The sequence below is a fragment of the Mytilus edulis genome, chromosome 12 (genome assembly GCF_963676685.1).
Source record: "Mytilus edulis chromosome 12, xbMytEdul2.2, whole genome shotgun sequence".
In the NCBI taxonomy this organism is placed as follows: Eukaryota; Metazoa; Mollusca; class Bivalvia; order Mytilida; family Mytilidae; genus Mytilus; species Mytilus edulis.
Window position 1 is genome coordinate 13159902 of NC_092355.1, and position 19403 is coordinate 13179304.

General features: G+C 31.9%; 1 protein-coding gene across 2 annotated transcripts in view; it reads left to right on the forward strand.

Annotated features, from left to right (window-relative positions):
- The first annotated feature begins 3889 nt into the window (after positions 1-3889).
- Positions 3890-19403, forward strand: part of LOC139497162 (fibrinogen-like protein A) — a 28715-nt gene continuing 13201 nt past the window's right edge. The window contains exons 1-4 of one of the 2 annotated variants that reach the window (XM_071285250.1): positions 3890-4170; positions 5186-5254; positions 8743-8814; positions 14567-14638. In XM_071285250.1, the coding sequence (XP_071141351.1) occupies positions 4104-4170; positions 5186-5254; positions 8743-8814; positions 14567-14638 (280 nt within the window). In that variant the 5' untranslated portion in view covers positions 3890-4103. The remainder of the gene's footprint in view (positions 4171-5185; positions 5255-8742; positions 8815-14566; positions 14639-19403) is intronic. The other variant, XM_071285251.1, reaches the window with a different exon arrangement.

Genomic DNA, 19403 nt, shown 5'->3' on the forward strand with positions numbered 1-19403 from the left:
GATAATCCCAAGATGGTTGCCACATACAGTTGTCAAGTATCTGTCACCATTCAACCTTTGTAATTATATTAATAAAAAGATCTGAACTCAATGCTTTGTGTCTTTTCCGTTTGCCCTTATCATTCCATCAAACGTCTTGAAATAGAATCATAAAGGTTTGTTATGAATTCTAAAGATATTATTGTCCATATGTTCCGAATTGCTTTCTCCATTTGATCATTTGAACAGTGATGGTATGTGCATCTGGTGTAAATAAAAAAAAATCAATTCTGATACCTATGATGAGTTTATGTACAACCACTGAGTTGATGCCACTGCTGGTGGAGTTTTAGTTCCATGAGGGATTTTACCAGCCAAGTAGTCGTCACTTCTGTGTTGACTTGAGCTATCATTGATATGTTGATATAAATTAACTATTAACAAAACTTTGCATTTTTGACATACTAAGACTTTTCTACATCAGGAATATATTACCTTAGCTGTCTTTGGCAAAACTTTTAGAATTTTTGGTCTTCAATGCTCTTCAACTTCGTACTTTATTTTGTTTTTTAACATTTTATTATTCGAGAGTCATTGATGAGTCTTTTGTAGACGAATCGCGCGTCTGGCGTAAATGAAAAGTTTCAGTCCTGGTATCTATGATGAGTTTATTTAAAGCATTAATATTACCAGTTACAACAGTAAATAAACACCACCATAGGTAATGCTGCCCAAGATTATTAAGCAAGAAGGAGTCCATTCCTAACCGGACCGTCTCCAGACTAAAAGACGATTAACCATTCTAATTTTCACCTTACATTCATCATTATATATGACCCTTCTTCAATAATCTTCCACAGTTTTGTGCCTGTTCAATTAACACCATGCCGGCTTTTCTTTTACATCTTCCACAGTTTTGTACCTGTTCAGAATATACCATGTCGGCTTTTTTTACATTTGCAGTACGAATTCGAATGGATTTTATTTACAACACGCGTTTCAAACTCTTCTGCATACAAATTATGCTTAACAGTACGCTTACCACTTGTGATACCCTACATATATTAAAAACACAACTTTTTTGCAGGCAGTTGACGTTTTCTATCCGACTTGACAGTGTTGCAAAAAAATTTGCGAGTATCCCGTGGTGTTAGCAGATCTGGCATTCCCATTCTGTCATTGTTTTTTCCAAACTCACCAACCTTTAAAACGATTCAAACCAAATGAATAGTTTGAAGTAGATGTCTTGTTTGTGGTGCAATATTAGGTTCTCTCAAGAGCGTTATGTAATGCTTCATTGCCATTGGTCTGCGACAATCACAGTTCCTAGCGTTTTGGGGCCATTTTCAAAACTATACGAAATGTACACAAAGTCAAACTTCCGGTGACGTATCGGTACACTGACCAACCTAATAACTTTCATATTGTGCAAATGAGAGACAACTTATAGGTTACAATGTACCAAATAAAATTATATGGGCGCAGCCATTTTATGAAGGGAACATGACATAGAGATAAAAATAGATGGCTCTCTGTGATTGGTTGTTATATCTTTTATATATTTTTCTTCTAGAAAGCATTATGAATGAAGTTTCATGCAAGCACAAATTTGTCCTTAAATTTATAGTATGAAATGCCGAAAATATTTTTTTTATGTTGCTCAAAATTAGGGAAAATTTTCTGCGAAATCGTCAGGTATCGTGAAAAAACCCAAAATTCACCAAGAAAAGCCATGGGACCATATATATTTGAGTGCGGTAAAATCACAAATAGATATCGAGCTTCAATTAGACAACAACAGATTTTCAATAATTAGTTTAATGAAAACGCCTTTTAAGGAGATAATTGCTAAAAATAGCATTGCCGGCAACGGGACCACCATTTAGTACTTTATATCCTATAATGGTCTCAAAATATGTCAAAAATTGTATTTACAGAAAGATTTAGACATCAAAAACGCTTTACTAGTGTTGTGATTTGTGTGAATATTTCCGTTTTCATGCTATAGTCTGTTTCTTATTTGCATTCAAACTACGGGTAGGTACAGGATTTCATCGCCTTGGTGTGTCTTTTCTGTTTTTATCCAAAATTTGTCTTACAGGCTTGATAGCCATACATAGGCCTAACTTTTGGCGATACTTGTTTGATCTTGTCACATCACATGACACAGAAATCTTCGGATTTAACCCTCCCCCTTTTTTGGTAAAAACGGCTCCAAGGGTATTTGCATACGCTAAACGATTTCACATCATTCAAAACATTTACCAGACTACTTGTATAGCTAATATAGACCACCAGAAGCTGTTTTTTACGAAAAGAAGCTGAAATATGCACATGTATCCGATTTATAAAGCTATAGTCCGTTTCAAAATAGTGAATTTATTTCATATTGAACTTGTCCGAATTTTTAATTTGTTTTTCAGTACAGTGTCACTCAAATTAAATTTTCTGTTGATCAATATCAGAAGCACATGATTACTTTGAAAAGGCAATACTAACAAAGAGACAAAATATTACACCTGCAACAAACAGAACCGTAATGTCTATACAAATCAGTGTAATTTTTTACCAATTTTTAAACAGGGGTAGGCTCCAGAAATTAATTCCTGTGTATTATACAGTTTACAATGAGATATTTTGCATAGTAGAATGAAGTCAAGCAATGTTCAAGTAACTAATGCGGCAAAAAAAATCAAATTTCAAAAATTGTTTATTACCGTATAGGTTACAATGTACCAAATAAAATTACATGGGCGCAGCCATTTTATGAAGGGAACATGACATAGAGATAAAAATAGATGGCTCTCTGTGATTGGTTGTTATATCTTTTATATATTTTTCTTCTAGAAAGCATTATGAATGAAGTTTCATGCAAGCACAAATTTGTCCTTAAATTTATAGTATGAAATGCCGAAAATATTTTTTTTATGTTGCTCAAAATTAGGGAAAATTTTCTGCGAAATCGTCAGGTATCGTGAAAAAACCCAAAATTCACCAAGAAAAGCCATGGGACCATATATATTTGAGTGCGGTAAAATCACAAATAGATATCGAGCTTCAATTAGACAACAACATATTTTCAATAATTAGTTTAATGAAAACGCCTTTTAAGGAGATAATTGCTAAAAATAGCATTGCCGGCAACGGGACCACCATTTAGTACTTTATATCCTAAACTTATCTACAGAGAAAACGGTTATTATAGTTGTCAATTGCAAAACGCAATTGACATGACGTCGTTCAAGTATCTTATCTTTTGGCATGATAGCGTTTATTTGCATTTACATGTCTTTTGATTTTCTTTGTAGTTTTGTTGCTGCCTGCTGTAAATATACATCGCAATTTATTGTATTAAAATATTATTTACTATATTTACTGAGAAAAATCGCAGTAATTTAACATAGATAAATCAATGACGTTCTCTTTTATGACATAACTTTTTTAAAATTATGTTCAGTAATAGATTAACAGACAATCAACCATTCAAGGAAACATTGCTATTTTATGTGATATACATTGTTTATATTTTAAGGATTTATCACTACAGAAGCTGTTAACTGAGAGGAACAAAATTAAAATCATTCACGATCAGATTTACAAAAGAGTAAATATTTTATTTTAGATAAAACGTGATGGATAACCTTGACTATAAGTTCCTTTACGTCAGAAGTAATCATTTACATCATTTCGATGCAAAATACTTTATAAAAATCTAACTTTATAAACTTAACTTTTAATCTGACACACATCAGTATCATATATTTAATTTTGACATATGTATGTTTGACTCTATAGATATATGATAAGATGATTCATATTCAAGATAAAAGAAAAAAAAACAACTTAAAAGCTGTTTTATTGTATCTGTTTCATGTCAAATGTGCCGGATGACACTTAATGGTCATAATCGTGGAAATTGGCACGTAACACAGTTTAAGATAAAAAAAACTAATAATTTATTATTGCAGGATGGTAACATATAAGCTTGAGAATTTAGAAGTTTTATGTATTCGTATATTTAAGAACAGTTGGCCGTAAGCAAAGCTTTTAGCAGACATCAACCGAAAAATCATCGATATTCAGTGTGTTTCAATTTGAAATTAAGAAACTTTGGGATACAGATAATGCATTGGATATTACCCTGTGCCTTGTTTGTGGCAGTTAATAGTTTCTCAGTCAAAGGAAATATCGGTGAGTTATCTATTTTTATTTCATAAATATCTCGATCGTTAACTCTAAAACTACGGAAGCGTATTACGGACATAGAAAAAACAAAAAAATTCACAGTGAACTTTTTTTTTCAAAATCGAAAATTTGACATTCAAATCTTAAATTTTCGACTTTAACTCGAGATTTTAACTTTTCTAATCTAGAAATTTTGACTTTCTAAAATCTTGAATTTTCTACTTTTTATAAAGCGATTATTTCAAATAGAAAATCCTATTTTTGTGGAGGAATAATGAAATATGTTTCACGTGAAAATATATATTTTAAGTCTGGACTTCAGATATGTGTATCAACCTAAAGACAAGTTCTTTCCGTATGAAACTCTTCAATATCAACTGCTAATCCATTTCTTAATTTAAGAATAAAACCAATTTCATAATATAAATTGCCAAAATGTGTGAATGACACTTTAATTGTTTGCGTTTATGTCTACTACTTCTAAAAATGTAAAAACTGTGTCTGAATACTAACAAAACAGTTTTAAAATACTTTAAAAAAAGTCGAAATTTCGAGATTTCAAAATAACAAAATTTATTTCTTTAATATAACATTTCCGAGATTTAGAATAATAATTTTTTGAGTTCAAAGTCGAAATTTCGGGTTTAAAACAAGTCGAAATTTTGAGTTTACAAAATGTCGAAATTTAAAGTTAAAAAAAAAGTCGAAACTTGAGTTTAAAATAAGTCAATACCTCTAGCTTTTATAAAGTAAAAATTTCGAGTTTTTAAAAAGTCAAAATTTAAAGTTTAAGTAAAAATTTTCGAGATTGACAACATTTTGTCAATGAAAAAAAAGGTCATTGCCAATTTTGTATTTACTATGTCCCTAATACGCTTCCGTAGTAAACAGTTAAAACTAATTCTAGTAAATATTATCAGAAAAACACCAAGCAAAGTAGAAGAAAATTATTCGTAAAGCTATATCCTACTGTCAATGCTTACCAGTTAAACGTGAACTAATTGATTTCATTACATTGTAGTAGTTCGGAATCCTCAAAATTCGTCAAGAGAGGAATCTATGTTAGACGGTACTATGAAGGAATTACAAGGTAAAATTCAATCGATACTTAGTTTATTTGTACTGTTTTTGTCTTTTTTTATATTCTTCATTATTCTTGCTAGGTAACTTTACAAATAGAGTAGTTGAATAATTCATTTTTTTGTGTTATTTTTTCGAAAAAAGCTATATTGTTATTTACCAATTAATTTTTTTTTACTAAAACTTGATTCACAATTTCATGTTATTTTAGCTTACAATTACATGTGTGTGAAATGTAAACAGTTTATTGATCATTTAATTAGCTCATAATAGAGCTTTCGCAACATGTTACGAACGAAAGAAACTCTACGAACGTATCGTTAAGGAGCAGTAATTTTGTTATAATAAAATCAACGATAAATGTCTACCGTTATTGCAGTGTGTTTAAAGACAACAGTCAATATTCCATAGTCATTTTGCAACCTTGCAATTTATTTTTTTGTTACACATCGCTGTTCCAGTTCTATTTTCTGTCATTGAATGTTACGTTTGGTTTCGTTCGTTTACATGTCGAATATATGCGTTCGATTTATCTCCTTTATCCATTTTTAAAGAACATTGTCAGTTTGTTATGTTGTTACTAACAATCTCGCGCGTCTGGTTTGCATTTCATTTGATTGAGTGTTGGATGTTTGACGTTCTATGGAAAGCATTTCATTCTTTTCACGACGAGATAAGCGTTTGTAAAAGGATTAAAAGAGAATGTGGACACATCTTTTATAAATACGGAACAAATAAAGGAGGGTCAGTTTGGGTAAATTCTGTCTACTGGAATAACGCACCAAACATGAAAGTCTCATTGTGCGCTAGGTGCAATTGGTTCGACTTACTGTTTTATTATTTTTAGGAATAATATACAGATATATAAAGGTACACTCGACAAATCGTAAAGTTAAAGTTTTGTGTATCCTTGTTAAAAGTATGAGTGCTACAGCATCAACAAAACTGATGGTTACATAGTTTTTGAAACGTATATTTTCTTTAAATTCCATTCTTAAATTAAACAAAAATAAAGAGAAAATTAAAAACCGAAGAAAACACATACAGTATGCCATAAAAACGAAAAAAAAAAATTAATATTATATCTATTAGACAATGTGTGCGATTATAAAACATACACAAAGAGAATATGAACTGCCATGACAACAAAACAATCCAAAAAAAAAAAAAAAAAAAAATCATTACAGAACATCTTTTGAAAGTGTTAACTGGGTGTTTTTTCAAATATTTATTTCAGTGTTTCCCTTCTTCAGTTTATCAGTTTAAAGGGTCACTAGCCGTCAAATTCATGGACACTGATTTGACTCAAATTCTCATATCCTATTGATAACGTTGTAAAAAATTTATCCAAACTATCAAAAGTCTAAAGTAAACAATTTACAGGGCATAGGGTCGATAATATATAGTTTCGTTTCATGTGTATTTTAACCTAGACTCCATCTAATAACTATCGAGTTGATCTCAGATGACGATATATACGATGTTAACAAATATGTAGATATAAAAAGATTAAGCTAACTCGTGCAATCGGATTTTTATAGGTCTGTTTAATTTTATTTCATAGATTTAAAATATATGTTTCTCAGTCATCGTTTTAACCTGTATAAGAAAGATTATTTGTGTATCGGATCAGTCATCAAATGATTTACCTTTGTTTCACTTTCAATGTGGATATTCGTTTCCTTTAAATAATCAGTACATGTACAATGCATGCGTTTTCCATCTCTAGTTAAGAGGTTAAAATGAAATTCACATGAATACGGATTTAATGAGGTCGAATTATTCACTTGCAAGTGAATATTTCATTATCAATATTATTTAGCTTAATTTGACAAAACTGAACCATTTTGGCTGCTAAAAGCGAATTCTTATTTCACTGTTTCACTTTCAGCATTGATTGAACAAAAACAAATCATACTTTAGATTGTTTATATATAAATATATGTGTGTCGTAACTAGTGGCCCTTGAAGCTAGATTATAAATCAGGTATAATCATTTAAGGTCAAGAAGTGGTAATTTGAATTTTAGAGTTAGGGCAACAAAGTTATTCCGGATCCGAGGATGTTTTGTTTTTCAATTAGAGACTAAAGACGTTAACGCCTAAATTAGGTTAAACTCCTATATGCGAAAGACCGACCCTCTTCCATTGATTTAATAAAATTCAAAAAGATTCATACCCCCTTCCAGTCCAAAGTTCTATATTTACCTTATTTTATGTATGTACTAAAGAATTCGAAATGATGTTGTCATGTTTATCAACATCTCTTGCACGATTGCTGTCTTAAGTCTAAACATTTTATATTCTTTTATCTTCTTCGACATAATTTATTGATCAATTAAATTTTTAACTGTTTGAATAAACCGTATCTTGTACGTCATTTATTATGTATACATGTATATATCAATTCAAAATAATATATCTACGACACAAAATTGTCTTACAAAATCCAGAATTTATATATTTTTTTATGTAAAAGAAATTTCAAAGGGAAAAAGATCACAGCGGATAGTCTAAAATTACTGAATAAATTAAATGAATCCGCACTGTTTTCTCGTTACGGCAAGTTACGTCAAGTTAGGTAAATTTTCGTTCCTTCGTAAGATGTTGAGAAACCTTATTTGGCTGATTTTGTTGTTGTTTTCATTTGATAAAGAATGCAATTGTACGAACGCTAAACGACATAAACGTGCAAGTTGCCAAGTATGCATATATTTTATTCAGTTTTAATAAGCCTATACTTAGACAATATGATTCTCTGGTCATATTACTCATTTGTGTTTCAATTATAATGAGCAATGCATGTTATATCAAGATAAAAATAACTTAACAAATAGAATGTGACAATGCTTGAGCAGTAAAGTGTTAAAACTAAATGAATAATATTGGGCAAAAGTTGAAATATATCAAAAGCCATTCATGGACGTGGGAATAGGACAAGTAAAATGTAATGCTATCGCAACCCTACCCGATACACAAGATTCACTATAAAAATCCCGAATCAGATTTTGATATTGCAGGTTAAAACAAACTGTTTCTATTGTTAAGACATGATACCATTAAAATCCTGCCTCGCTGCAGTAGAGAGCAATGGTAAGAACTACAGTGTAACCTGCCTAATCCAATATACTGCTTTAACCGACACATTTTCATGGTCTCAAAATATGCCGTTCCTTGTATAAATTACCTGAGTATTCCGACAACCTTCTTAGTCCGACATTTTTTTCTGGTTCTACAGTGAGTCAGATTACACAGGTTACACTGTATATAGAAATTATACATCCTGGACGACCGTTTGTTGTAGTATTTTTTTGTATGATAAAACTTACAAATACTTAAAACAAACATTTAAAAAAAATATTTTAAATTTGTGATATTCTATTTTATTTCTTTTTTGCATTTTTTACAGAGTTTTTATGTATGAAAATAATCTTATAATGGGTACGAAACTTGAGCATGTTGAGGTAATACAATAAACATGGACATATTTTGATTAAAGGAGTATGTTTACAAGACAATAACAACAAAACAGCCAATCAGATGAAACGGGACGCAGTGAAAATAGTCCAAAGTGAGTAAACTGAGAACATTTTGTATGAATATATATATTGAGAGCAACAAGAAAATCATTTGCATCTGCACTTTAATAACATTTCTAATGGATGAGGTTGGAAGTTGGATTTTTGGATTTCTATTATTTAGGTTAACCTTACCATGCTTACGTAGTTTTATGCATTTCAAACTGAAACTCAAAGATTTTTTTTAAATATTATGTTTGTTAAGTATGATTAATATTGACTGCATTTTACCATTCAAGTCTGATTATATTCTGTGTATTTAATCATAAAAAAAATCATGTATAAAGCATCATCACAAATATTTCCTCAAATATACAGTCCGCCAAAGTTAAGCACCACCGATATATAACTGGCAATATTTTTTCAACTATTGAGAAAGAAATATTTGTGTTTGGTGTTATGAATTGCCCTAAACATACACAAAGAAAATTCATTACGACCAAAAAAATTGAACTCCGATAAAGCAGTCAAGGAAATTTCTTGTTAATGGGTATCTGCGCGTTTTCAAATACACTGTTTCTCCAGGTGGTCATGTTAGTGTGCTAACATTGATCCGTCGACTTCAACCGAACATCAAGTCGTGTTGTCAAAAGACATGCCCTTACAAGCAGGCACTGTACAGGCATGTTCAATAGAAGAATCACGATCTATGCTCGAACATGAGAAGCTGACAAAACAGTCATTGGTCAGATGAGAGTCGGTTTATGTTTCGACCAGCAGACGCCATAATACGAATTTCGCGGGGAAATAATACGGCCTTTGACCAATGCAACATTTGCCCAATGATTTCATTCGGTCCTGGTGGTGTTACAGTACGGGGTTGCTTCTTATATCGTTGTAAGCCGGGTATGCATATCTTGCAGGGTCACATAAATGGACAGACATACAGAGATTTAGTGCCTAAAAACATTGTAGTCCTTCATTTTGATAATCCCCCAGTTGTGTCAACGTGGTCACGACCCTGGTACATGGACGACAACGCTAGACCACACAGGGCAAGGATTGTAACCGAGTCCAAAGAGCAGAAGGCCATTTACACTATAGTTTTGCCTTTCATGTTTCCATACATAAACCCTATCGAACATGTCTGGGATGTCATTGGCAGAAATCTCAACCGCAGAGACCAACCTTCACAAAATTTTGTCGATTTAAAAGTGGTAATTGTTGATGAATGGCTTAGATTTCCTCAACTAAAGTCTTGAATGCGTGTTACGTGTTTCAGACGTCGTGTTTTGGAACTGTACCGGAAGTGAGGTTGTTACACATGCTTTTGACTCAAATATTGACATTAAACTTTGCGAACATACCAAAGATTATTTCTAGAAAATTTTAATGATATTGGGTGATTAATTGATGTAAAAAAATAAAATCACAGTGAAACTTAAATTCCGTTTCTGATTTGTGTAATTTACACTATTTCTATGAATGTAAAACCTAAAAGCATAGAACCTTCATAAGTGACCCAAATTATATTTGTGGTTTGTTTATGGTATATGTTAGCAAAATTGCTACATGAACGTTTTCTTTTTTTCGAGGATTAATTGATTTTTTTAAATTGGAAAACATTTCGATGCGACAAAAATAGATGGTGCTTAACTTTTGGCGGACTATATATGTTATAGATAATGCATATTTTAAGGTTTTTCTTGTCGTAGAACACACCTCGGGGTGTCAGGATTGATCAAATGAAAGACCGACCGGAGGGAGGTCTTTCTTTGAACAATTCTGACACCCCGAGGTGTGTTCTACGACAAGAAAAACCTTAAAATATGCATTATCTGACTTATATACCGTCAAAAAATATTAATTTTATAAAGATTTGTAAAATTTAGTATCCTATTTTACCAACAACACTAAAGTGGGATATTCCTTTCTAATGCGTTCAGGTTTTAATACGCCCTGCGGCTCATTTAGAATGTGAAATAAAACTCACTAAATAATTTAGATATAAACCTTTTAAAAATTATTATCCATACACAATAAAAATATTACTGTAACTGCATGAAGTAAGACACAAGTGTACTGTTACCATCCGATAACGGTGTATGACAAATACAAGACACATTGTAAGTAATTTATTGTACCACTTAGCTTATGGAAAGGGGGAGGGGGTATGTTTTTTTTTCTATTTGTTATGTTATTTCTATCGCGGAAAAGTTGTTATTTTTTTAACAATTTTACTTGAATCGAATGAAAAATTCAGAAAGATTGTCTTTTGAATAGCAACACATTTTATTAAAAGATAATCAGGATATAATTATATACCCTCCGCGCACCCGACCCTTTCGTGAGTTACGTTAATGTTATTCAATAGAATAAAAGATTATCTTATTAGTTGATCATTTGATAGAGTAAAAGGTATACATAAATTTTAAAAAGTTAAGAACTGACACGAAGACGAATATAAATACATGTAGGTCACAGTATGATTTCCTATTCAGTGTGTATCGTTCTAAACATGCATGAAATATTTGCCACTGGACGTCAAGCAAGCAACCAAAAATCAATCAACCTATTCAGTTTGACCCAATAAGATTTTCAAAATCTTACACACGATTATGTTAAATCTGGATTTATTTTATGAAAGTCTACATTAAAATTCATCTGACATATATGATAATGTATCTTTATTGTAGCGATAAATTAACAAAACTCCATGTTATTTGTTTCTAAAATTAAAATGCGGGACTACAATGACGGTTTCTTTTACACCTATCATCGATTGAACTTTAAAAAATAAATTTCCAAATCGGCAACAAAAAACTATTAGACGAATAAAGTTTTGAAGTAAATCATAGATTGCATGTTTATCAAGGACACTAATGACCTCACACAGGTCATTATTTAATGCCTTGAAGCATATATCATTGAAACGTGGTATCGTCCAGGTTGATTCTGAAAAAGAATGACCTGTTGTTCTGAAAGAAAATAACTCCATATAGGTATATAAAACAAATGTAATATGTGTAAATAAGTGAAACCTCCCGTTTTTTGGTATAAATCCGGACACTTTGCTGTTATGTGTTTAAATTAAAGTTACTTTGAGTGTATTAGGCACACTATTAGTAAACGAAAGCCCCACTTTTTTAAACACATACGCGCACAAGATGAATTGTGGTGTCCAAAAGGGACACATGATCACATAAAACTGCCTCGATTCACCCATTTAAGTTAAGCAAATTTGACTGGCAGTTTTTTGAACGGCAAACATATCAATGCTTATTGTCAGTAACTTTGACATATTTTCCAAGTGAAAACAATTAATTAACCATTTAATAGAAATGAATCAGAATTAAACTACACCGGGGGCATTCTAAATATTCCCACTTAGGTGCACCTAAAGGGTATCTTACTTTACGAAATTAATCGTTTATTCTTCACATTTTGTTGAGCGATTTTAAAAATGAGTATATAACAGCAATTGGAAGTCATTAACAATGCAGAATATGTCTGTAGACACTCCAGGCAAAATTTGTACTGTTGCGATAGTGTCAAGACATATTTAAGACCGTCAATAATTGTGTTGAGATATATTCAGACAGCTTTAAGACGGTCAAGAACGTGTCAACACATATTCAGAAATTATTAAGAAAATCAAGAATATGTGAAGACTGATCGAGACAAATTCAAGACAGTCAATAATTGGTTGAGACTTATAACGACTCTTATCAGATGATACAGAAAGTGTCGAGAAATATTAAGATAATATTCATACTGTCAAGACACGTGTGCAGAAAAATCAAGAACCTTATTAGACAAATTCATACAATGTTAAGAATTTTAAAATATAATTCAAACAAATTAAGAATGATGAGTAAAATTTCATGCAAATTCAGACAAAAATTGGTCTTCTCAGACTTTTTGTAGTGATATCAACCTAGAGACTAAAAAAATACGAGCTGTGATCTGTGTTAACAGAAAACGTCAAACGTTAAATCTTCACGTTAATGTGCGGCTTTATATGAGACCCAAAAAGAGTTATCAACAATACAAGTTTTTGTTTTAAATTAAGGAACGCCACTTGAGGGTGTCCTCTACATAAGACTTATCAGTGGCACTCGAATTAAAACGGTTCCAAACCCAAGTCAAAGTACAAAGAAAATTTCAAAAGCGTAATTAAACGACAACATCAAATATGTAAAAGATGTGGCATGATTGCCACTGACAAGTATACACAAAAGACAAAATGACACAAAGAAAGACATCAATAGATCACCGTACAGCGTTCAACAATGAACAAAGTCTTTACATCATAGTCAGCTATTACAAGCCGTGGATTTTACAATGTTAAACTTTCACACGAGAAAACATCAGCATTATTTACCGGAAATGCCTAAAATGTAAGCAAAATACGGCTACACAATTCATATAATGTATCCACGAGTTAAGTTTTGTTAGCATGATACATAAGTGTTGAAACAATCGTACAGTAGAAATCTTCCCTATAATTCGTGTAAAGCAATTTTCTTGTACGCATGATTAACATGATTGTTTTATCAAGTTCAGGGAAACTCCTATGAAATTGATAACGGGTTGGTATTAACTCTTCATTAAACTTGGTGTAGTTGTTTTTATTCATTTTTTTTTCCGTATACTCTCTATGGTTTTTAAGGTAGCATAATACAAAGATTTTATACCTCCAAATTCCCCAGTTTAAAAATGCTGTAACTTTCTTAAAATGCTTGTAATTTTATAAAAGTGGTAGTTATGGATAGCTAACAGATTACTATTTCAAATTAATTCAATGATAGTATTATACAACAATCACGTAATCAATTATTATGTTTACTGTGTCTACAAACTTTTACAAGCAACTTCCACTTTCAATTGAAATTAGCTTCTTCATTGATAGCCCGAGAGGATTGATTTTATTATATGTTGTTCCTAGAGGCATTATCTACAAAAGATGTCTCAGATTTCGGATAGAATGTATAGATCAAATTTTACACATAATCAATCATTATCTACTTTTATGTGGTAAGGATGTTTACACCAATTGCATATTTAAAATAGAATGGAATACGATAGCTATAATTTGAGACATCCTTTTGTAGCTCCTGCTGTGTTGATTAAGATGTCAATAAAATTTCTTGTATAGTTATAAAGATGATACAGCTAAATTCATTCAAGCAAACATTAATGGCATAATAATTGATTACCAAATGATTGCATGACAAAAATATTGCATTCATTTAAAAGATTAATATTTTAACTATCTATATATACATCTTTAATAATTTATAATCAGTCTTTAGAAAGTAAGGGCATTTTGAAGGTTGGAGATTGGAAGTAAAATAATTGATATTGATAATTTTGATATAAACAGGAAAATAAAAAAAAATGAATGACTGAATAATTGATTTATAGTTGCTTTATGCAGCATTATCACAAAAGAAAAATATTTGGCGGTAATTTTAAAAGTTTTGAAGTTCAATTTTACGTTAATATTTTTTTACAGCCAAAAATATTGTGAAGTTGAAAAGTAACTCTGAACTATTCATAATGTCGAAATATTTGTACTATGGTTCTCGGCAAGTGTGTTAATTCAGTGGTTTGAATAGCCTCATACACACGCAAGTAATAACGGATAAACAGTAGTAATAAAATATTTGGTATTCAAGATAAAACTTCAATCTAAATGTTTGAAAGGAAACAATAGGCATTAATTTACTATTTTATATGCTGTTTTTATTACTTTCTATTTGGTGGTCAAGTATTTCAAGTTCTTATTTCTTTCCTTTCTAGATGTGGGAACGTACAAGAATATTGTTAAATTGTATAAACAGATAAAGGATGATACTGAATGGATTTTGAAAGGTATTTTTATTATGTTGAAAAGAAATTTATCCATATAGTAATTCATATTCTATTCAGACTCTGGAAAATGTCACCAGTGTCAGAGCAGAAAGTTGACGAACCAGGAATATGTCATGGAACGTCTCGTAATTTTTCTAAAAGAGTTCATCGAAAGGTTCCAATACCTTGTTGATAAATACTCGGTTTCAACTCACAAATAATACACGATAGATTCTGGGTACTGCAGTTGTTTATCATGTTAATAACGTGTTAAACTTTTCTTTCATTTGTCCTGATGAATATAACATGTATTACTTGTACTGTCTAATCTGTCTAGTTTGTTCAATATTCATTTGACGTGACTCGGTACTTGTACATCCCATGATTGTGTTATTGTGCTATGATAATTTTTATAGTCTTTTTTTATAATCTTCGTTGTCTATGTTCATTTTGATGTTTCTTTGATACAATTGATTTGACTCTGTACTTATACATCCCGTTGTTGTGCTTTTGTAAAAATGAATGTTTTTGTCTTTCTGTTTTGCGTATGTGCTTTGTATATATATGCCTTTGATGTTTCTTTAATACACACATGACATGGCTCTGTACTTATAAAGTCAGTCATTGTGTTATTGTGCTATGGTAAATTTGTGTATTCCTGTCTTTATCTTTTGCCCATATGCTTGGTCAATGCGTCATTTGGTCAGGAATATGACAGTTGTTATTCATTCGTCTGATTGAGATTGTGACACGGTGACTGTTGTGCCCATAATTTGGTAATTTAAAATATTATGACTGTTTTGTGAACGAATTGTTGTAAGTATAAAGGAATTTGGTGCAGTTATCATACACGTGAGAGATTAAGCGCTAAAAAAAATAGGTTCAGTCCATCATTTTCTATATTTGAAAATGCCTGTACCAAGTCAGAAATATGACAATTGTTCATTCGTTTGATGTGTTTTATCATTTAAATTAAGAAATTTCCGTTTTGAACGTTCCTCGGATCTGTTTTAGCTTGAGATTTTTTACATTTGATTAGGGACTTTACATTTTGAATTTTCTTCGGAGTTCATTATTTCTTTTTAATTTTACTTTTTAAAACATACATGTCTTAAAATAGCTATCGAAGGTACCAGGATTATAATTTAGTACGCCAGACGCGCGTTTCGTCTAGTTAAGACTCATCAGTGACGCTCATATCAAAATATTTATAAAGCCAAACACGTACAAAGTTGAAGAGCATTGAGGATCCAAAACTCCAAAAAGTTTTGCCAAAATTTTAAAACATTGGACAAGGTCAAAACAGATGGGTCATAATGGTAAATACACATCTATGTGTTATTTTGAGTTAAGGAGATACTTGTTACTAAAGCCAAGTTCACACTGCCGATCAGATCAACTCGACGAAGACTGATTAAGTGATCGGTAGACTGGTCTGCCTCAATCAACAAGAACGTTCGGGGTTGCCTACCTTGATCTGACTTTCTACTCGAAAATTTTTGGCATGTTACTCGAGAAGAGATCGGGAATTTGTCGAATATCAGTCGCATTGATCGGCAAAGGATCATGTAGAGATCGATTTTGGTCGGAATACAAATATCGTACTGATCATTACTCGATCATCTCAACCTTTTTGATCAACTACTGTCTGATCATTTCCCTATCGACACGATCTGTATTACAGATTAGCTCGACTGATGCCCAATTGCTTCCATATTATTGCGGCTTCTTTTTTTTTTTTTATCCTACACCACATCGACAAATATCTGACCCCTACTTGACCACATACGACCAACCTTCAATCTCTACTGGGTCATACACGAGTACACATGACTGCTACTCGATTCTCTAAAAGGATTTGCAGATCCGCAAAAATATAGCGTCACTGTATTTTTAAGTGTACAAAAGATTAACTCCGAAAAATTCCACCATCATGTTTATGTACAGTACTTCTCTGTACTTTTGGAAGGAAATTTGAAATTTTGAAAGAGAGAAAAATATACAAAAGGAATAATCAAACTGAAAGGTTGAAAACAAATCGACACATCAATGGCAAAAAACGAAAACCGATGAAAAGACGGAGAGAATAAATTACACATAACACAACATAGAAAACTAAAACCTTAGCAACACGAACCCAACAAAAACCAGAATTGATCTCAGGTTTTCTAAAAGAGAAGTAGATTCTGCATTTCAGGCCCGAAGTATTTTTTAAATATGAAAGTTTTTGTGCAATAACATTCATTTTCTGAAAGTTAAGGAGCTAAGGTCCAACAATTTTGTAGTATAAAAGATGTGGTATAATTGACAATGAGACAACTCGCCACAAGACAGCAAATGACACGAAAAATATTAACTATTATACTAGATCACCTTTATCTTTGGATAAATGTTTACACACTTTGTTTCATATGATTTTTACTAGATCTCTTGATAGATATATGTAAACAGTTTCAGAAAAGGTATCATTTCAATGGATTGAAATTTTACTTTTGGCCACTATTAGGGAAATAGGTGACCGCCCTTTCTGCAATATATTTTAGCAAATACATGCACGTTATTGTCATGGACATGAACACCAACATGAAATTATCTTTAACCATTCATTATTGAACTGGATATTAAATCTATGGTTAATACTGATTACATACATGTGCACATATATGAAAAAAAACTGTAAGCTTAATTTGTAAATAAGGAAAAGGAGGTGGTAAAATTTATGTATATGTATATCTAACATAAGAACCAATCCGTTGAAACATCTCATTTTGTGTTTTCCTTTTTCAAAAAAGCAATACACCTACCATTGATAACATATCAGCTTCCTACTCTACGTTTTTATACGCCCGTCAAAATTTTGACGAGAAGTATTATGTTATACAAATGTCCGTCCGTCTGTCTGTCCGTCTGTCTATCCGGCGTAAATATGTCGCACTGTAACTTGAGAACGACTTATTCAAATGTCATGAAACTTATTATAGTTGTTTTTATGATGGTCAAATGATCTGTATACTTTTTGGTGAAAATAAGATTAAAACTTTTTAAGTTACGGCACTTTGTAACTAAAATAGGGGTGTGTTTTTTACACGTGTAGCACCGTATATTAAAAATAATTTTTGATTATTGCTTAAAACTTTAAACATTTCTTAGTTATATTAATCTTACGATCTGTATACTTTTTGGGGAAAAAAGGGGAGGGGGGTTTTACATGTCGCGCCGTATATCAAAAACGATTTATGATTATGGCTTAAAACTTTACACACTTCTTAGCTAGATTAATTTTAAGATCTGTCTACTTTTTGGTGATGATTCAAAATTTCATTTTGAGATATTGAGTATTTTGTAAAAAAGGGGGAGGGTTTTTTTTAAATGTCGCGTCGTATTCCAAAAACGGTTTATGATTCTGGCTTAAAACTTTACATACTTTTTTGTTACATTAATCTTAAGATCTGCATACGTTTTGGTGATGATTCAAAATTTTATTTTTGAGTTATTGAGGATTTTGTAAAAAAGGGGGATGTTTTTTTTTACATGTGGCGCAGTATCTCAAAAACAATTTATGACTATTGCTCAAAACTTTACACACTTCTTTGTTATAGTAATCTAAAGATCTGTATCCTTTATGGTTTTGATTCAAACTTGTATTTTAGTGATATTTAGATTTTTTGTAAAAAAAAAAAAGAGAGGGGGGAGGGGGTCATATGTCCCGTCCTATCTTAAAAACAAAATATGGTTATTGCTTAAAACTTTCTCAGAAACTATTTATGATTGTTCCATAAAACTTTCACACAAGACGACGGGCGTATCATGCGCTCATGGCGCAGCTGTTTATTATAACTATTGAGGTTATCTTTGCTGAGCTGCTGTAAGTTTCTCATTCTGCTAATACTGGGGTCGACGTGTCGGCCAATGCCTTACCTAGAATTTTCGGCGCAGTTCGCTGTCTACGCCTTCGTGTTAGTCTTCTATCCTATTTTCAATCCCCGTCACACCTATTAAACTTTTTCTCTGGAGCTCTGACATCCTTGTCCACAAATCCAACTGCGTTATCTCCATGTAGATATCTTATAAATGTATAATTTAACTCAGACCCTCTGTGAACTACTGACTCTTACCAAATAAATGAAGAATGTGTCAATGGAACACAGATACTGTTCTCGCTTGCAAAGGGTCATTACCAAAGAACGGTAAAGATGACGCCACTCTAATTCGCACATAATCAGTTTTTTTATGGTAATAAGCATAGTCTATATGTTTCATACATTTGGTTGCGGTAATATAAAGTTAGACAACGGAAACAAGTTGCTGGGACGTATATATACGTACGTACAGACAAGGGTATATAACACTAAATAACGCATTCGCTGTGGCGGGGCATTTCAATTTCGGACGTTTTCTTATACTGTACATAACTGACCAATGCTCGACTATCCCATACGAGCCCTTTACTGTCAGGTCGATCGGGTCTTATCGAGATCAAGCTGAGATCAAGAAAAGTTGATTCGGTCTAGCTAGTCGAGTAAAGATCGTGTAGATATTGTGTACTGGTCAGAATAATTGAATATGTAATCAATTAGTGGTCGGGTTGGAGTCGTGATGAAGTCTTTAAGGAGTCGTAATATATCGAGTATAAGTCGTCCGCAGTCGGATAGCGGATTGTGTATCGTTAACAGATCCGATCAAGAATTTGACTACTCCAGGTCGCGGACATTTGGACAATCGGGATCATCGAGTTGATCTGATCGGCAGTGTAAACAAAGCTTTAGTTTCAAGTATGAATCTTAAC